This window comes from Orbicella faveolata, unplaced genomic scaffold (assembly GCF_042242905.1).
Source record: "Orbicella faveolata isolate gen_17 unplaced genomic scaffold, um_ofav_v1 contig_3, whole genome shotgun sequence".
Taxonomy (NCBI): Eukaryota; Metazoa; Cnidaria; class Anthozoa; order Scleractinia; family Merulinidae; genus Orbicella; species Orbicella faveolata.
Genome location: NW_028301558.1, coordinates 16,925,498 through 16,930,000, shown reverse-complemented (window position 1 = coordinate 16,930,000; position 4,503 = coordinate 16,925,498). Strand labels below are relative to the sequence as shown.

General features: G+C 40.3%; 1 protein-coding gene across 1 annotated transcript; it reads right to left on the bottom strand.

Annotated features, from left to right (window-relative positions):
- Window positions 1-1,120: 1,120 nt before the first annotated feature.
- On the bottom strand, window positions 1,121-4,291 carry LOC110060772 (uncharacterized). Its single transcript, XM_089297659.1, has 4 exons — window positions 4,219-4,291; window positions 4,002-4,127; window positions 1,839-2,035; window positions 1,121-1,776 (listed from the first exon to the last, which is right to left on the bottom strand). The coding sequence occupies exons 1-4, from the start codon at window positions 4,265-4,267 to the stop codon at window positions 1,303-1,305; spliced, it is 846 nt and encodes a 281-aa protein (XP_089153785.1). The 5' UTR covers window positions 4,268-4,291; the 3' UTR covers window positions 1,121-1,302.
- Between the last annotated feature and the right edge of the window lie 212 nt (window positions 4,292-4,503).

Sequence of the window (4,503 nt, the reverse complement as noted above, 5' to 3'; positions counted from 1 at the left end):
GTTCGCACACTTCATGTACACTGATTAGACGTAATTCATATTGCCTAGCTACGCCAGTCATGAAACGCGCACTCAGTGGTAACAGCTGATCAATGCTACAGTGCAGTAAGCCGTTGCAAAATTGTTTGCCGAGACCCAAGGGCAATTTATAACTAGGTTTTTTGTAGCATCGACCAAAGTCAAGAAAACGGATTTTTTTATAATAAAAAAGTCATTACCGATTTAATCAAGGGCCTAATGTCTTTCGCGTAAAAATGAGTTATCTTTGAAAGTTAACATTACACTTTGCTTTGTACTAACGCAATAGAAAAAGACTGATCAGAGAAATGTTCCTATCCGGTCAGTTTTCGCATATAGATCACAATCGATCTTATATAGTGCAGGTGATATAAACAGGAAATACTATTTTACAGGTTTTCTTTTATGAAACAAATTATCCCGCTTTACCTTCCTTAATTGCATGAAATATTTATGGCAGAGTGTTTAAACTAATCTAGGAAGTAATAACGGATGCTCATGTAATCAGGTGACCTTAACCCTTTAAACCCTAAAGCAAACGACAGTTTTTCCTATATCAGCAAATAAAGGCTCTCTCCGGTCCTGTGTACAATATACCATTTGAAAGCCACTGATCAGCTTAACTGACATGAAGGAGGTCACGGTCATTTTGAGAGAAATTGTTTTGAAATGTGAAAATGAAAAGCTTCCAACACGCATCAATTCTCAAATATCATAGGTATGCCCCCGATCTTAAGCTTATTTAGCAGGCTTTAGTACATAGCTTGAGGTGAAACAAGTCTTGCATTCCATGTGCATCTCAAAAAAGAAATTGTAAAATTATGGGGGTCGTCAACCATGTCGTAGATAGGAGGGGGTCACAATTTTATGCCTTCAATGAGCAGATCTTTACAAGACAATTTTCATGGCAAAAATTCATAGAAACCTCTAAAATATTGACAAAGTTATGACGTTGTGTGCCAAATGGCCCTCTTAGATGGTAAAGAGTTAAATAAAGCCGACATGACACCAACTGAGAAATTTGCTGGTCGTCTGGAGTGTTATAATTCGTAACAAAGTCTTAGATTCAGGTTACCTTAATAAACGAAATTCGTCATGCATGTATGCTTCAAGACTTTTATTCATTTCACGAAAACTGTTTTTCATTCTGCTAAAATAGCCCACCTCAGTCATCACTGAATGCTTCCTTCGTATCTAAGCTAAGTATAATTTTTTGACGAGTAAGAAACTAAAAGTAATGTCTGAAGCTTTTTCTTAAAGATTGTTTCCTTGGCCCGTTTTGACTCATTTGGTGCACACTGCGCATGTCAGTTCTCGGCCACCAACGTACGGGAGGCATGGTAATGAACCAAACTGTCCTTCCACTAGGTACAGTAGGGCGCCATCCCTGTTAGCGTGACTGCCGTGAACAAACTCTGCCTGTGCATCAATGCAAAGGAAACTGGTTGAACGCTTGTGGCCAGAGTTCGCTGCCATCAGATACCCATGGTACTCCTTGGTCCAACCAGAGGGACAGTCATTCCTTGCGGGTATCATCAGCTGCGTTGCACGAGATTTGACGTAACACATGACACATGGGACGTCGTGATCATGGAGTTTGTTTTTAAAAGGATTAAATCCGATTTCATATTCAGTGCCATACACATATGAATTCGACTGATAACCGTCCTTGTAATTGTCGTACTTTGGATTGTTTGGCAGGCAGACGTACTCTCCACCTCCACCAGTGTGGCCACGGTGGCTGCCTCCCACAATACCGTACATTTAAGTGGCAGACACGAACTTATTTCAGGAGATTACGACGGATTATTTACCTTACCTTTATAAACGATCTGAGCACCACTAGGGTATGTGGTTCTTCCCCAGCGAACGAATTTGACCCCGGAACTCCCAGTTCCGTCTTGTCCTTTTTCGCCTTTTGGCCCACGAGGTCCTTCCAACCCAGGACTGCCAGTCGGACCTTTAGGTCCGGGAGGACCCGGAGCCGGCTTGTTGGTACCAGGCTTTCCTGCATCACCTAGGATACCAAGGAAAAACTGATTTAGTTTGGCAGGTAAAGTGACCTGATAGGGAAACTTTAAATGTGTCCAAATCTACAAGCAAAGGTAAAGTGCCCATAACGGAACAGAGCACGGTGGCCCAGCAGACTGGTGCTATTTTTTCTCTGGTTTCTCTAGTTTCTGTAGTGTTTGTAATTTCTGTAGAGTCAGTAGTTTCTGTAGTGTCTGCAGTTTCTGTAGTTTCTGCAGTTTCTTTAGTTTATGTAGTGTCTGTAGTTTCTGTAGCTTCTGTAAGGTCTGTAGTTTCTGCAGTTTCTCTTGTTTCTGTACTGTCCGTAGTTTCTGTAGTGTCCGTAGTTTCTGCAGTTTCTGTAGTTTCTGTAGTGTCTGTAGTTTCTGCAGTTTCGGTAGTTTCGGTAGTTTCTGTAGTGTCTGTAGTGTCCGTAGTGTCTGTAGTGTCTGTAGTGTCTGTAGTATCTGTAGTGTCCGCAGTTTCTATAGTTTCTGTAGTGTCTGTAGTGTCTAGTTTCTGTAGTGTCTGTATAATAGTGTCTCTAGTGTCTGTGGTTTCTGTAGTTTCTGTAATGTCTGTAGTTTCTGTAGTGTCTGTATTTTCTGTAGTGTCAGTAGTGTCTGTAGTTTTTGAAGTGTATGTAGTTTCTGTAGTGTCTGTAGTTTTAGTAATCTCTGCAGGGTCTGTAGTGTCAGTGGTGTCTTTAGTTTCTGTAGTGTCGGTATACATAATAGTAGTGTCTGTAGTTTGTTTAGTTTTTGTAATGTTTGTAGTGTCTGTAGTGTCTGTAGTTTCTGTAGTTTCTGTAGTGTCTGTATTGTCTGCAGTGTCTGTAGTATCTGTAGTTTCTATAGTTTCTGTAGTGTCCGTAGTTTCTGTAGGGTCTGTAGTGTCTGTAGTGTCTGTAGTGTCTGTAGTGTCTGTAGTGTCTGTAGTGTCTGTAGTGTCTGTAGTGTCTGTAGTGTCTGTAGTGTCTGTAGTGTCTGTAGTGTCTGTAGTTTCTGTAGTGTCTGTAGTGTCTGTAGTGTCTGTAGTGTCTGTAGTTTCTATAGTTTTTGTAGTGTCTGTAGTGTCCGTAGTGTCTGGAGTTTCTTTAATGTCCATAGTGTCTGTAGTTTCTGTAATGTCTGTAATGTCTGTAGTTTCTGTAGTGTCTGTAGTGTCTGTAGTGTCTGTAGTGTCTGTAGTGTCTGTAGTGTCTGTAGTGTTAGTAGTGTCTGCAGTGTCTGTAGTGTCTGTAGGTTCTGTAGTGTCTGTAGTGTTAGTAGTGTCTGCAGTGTCTGTAGTGTCTGTTGTTTCTGTATTGTGTGTAGTGTCTGTAGTTTCTGTAGTGTCTGTGGTGTCTGTAGTGTCTGTAGTGTCTGTAGTGTTTGTAGTGTCTGCAGTGTCTGCAGGTTCTCTAATTTCTGTAGTGTCTGTATCTGTAGTTTCTGTAGTGCATGTAGTGTCTGTAGTTTCTGTAGTTTCTTAGCCTCTGTAGTGTCTGTAAGTTACTGTTGTTTCTGAAGTTTCTGTAATTTCTGTAGGTTCAAAAGTTTCTAGATCTCTTCTTTTTATTTAACTTTGGTAGTTTTTCTAGTGTTGGTAGTGTTTGTAGTGTCTGTACTTGCCGTAGTGTTTGTCTGTTTGCAGGCTGTTTCAGTAGTGTCTTTTTCGATGGTTTTGTTCCTTTTGGAATATTGTTTGTTTCGTAGTTAATCCTGTAAGTTGTAAGCTACTAGCCCGTACTATGTTTTTTAGCAGTGACTGTGTTTTTAGCATATTCTTTAATTATCAGGTTGTTTCTGTAAGTTGTGTAGTTTCTCAGCTCTTGCGTAATATTTATTTTCTTAGTTTTAGCTTGAGGTTGTGTTGTTTTTGATGTTCTCTTAGTTTGTGTTGTTTGTATTTTTGAGCTTTTCTTGTAGTTTCTGTAATTAGTGCACATAATGTAGTGAAGTTTGTGTTCTTGTTGAAGTGTAATATCTTACCTTTAGGCCCTTGTATACCCGGAGTACCAGGGGCACCCGGTTTTCCTGAAGCCCCAGAGATACCCGGCTTTCCCGGAGGTCCTGGGGGACCCATCAAACCTTCTCTTCCATCACGGCCATCTCGCCCTGTAAATTTTGAAAAGAAGAAACAGAATTGTAATTAATGGTATCAAACACAGTGAACAAAGCTAAAGCATTCAAAGAGTAATGTAATTACCTCGAAAGTAAGCATGGAACCACCAGTTACTGGGTTCTTTTGGAGACATCCCTGAACGATTGTTTGCATTAACCCTGTTGAGATAAAAGCACACAAATTGCAACTGCATAAATGTGTTTTCATCAAAACGTAGTCCTGAAAAAAGGCACAGTAATTTTTTTATTTTTGTTCATAGATTTCTTAAGGACATAGCATTCGATTTCTCGGATACAAAACTTTGACACTGGAACGGTTAGAATTTCACTCATTGAAACACAACTTTCGCGATCGATAGGGGCGCACGCA

Bases quoted from the DNA above. Each gene is read 5' to 3' on its own strand.
- LOC110060772 (XM_089297659.1), bottom strand. From the start codon at position 4,267: ATGTCTCCAAAAGAACCCAGTAACTGGTGGTTCCATGCTTACTTTCGA. The intron at 2,036-4,001 runs GTAAGATATTAC...TTGGTATCCTAG, and splicing joins GGGTATACAAGGGCCTAAAG to GTGATGCAGGAAAGCCTGGT. The intron at 1,777-1,838 runs GGTAAGGTAAAT...ACTTAAATGTAC, and splicing joins GTGCTCAGATCGTTTATAAA to GGTATTGTGGGAGGCAGCCA.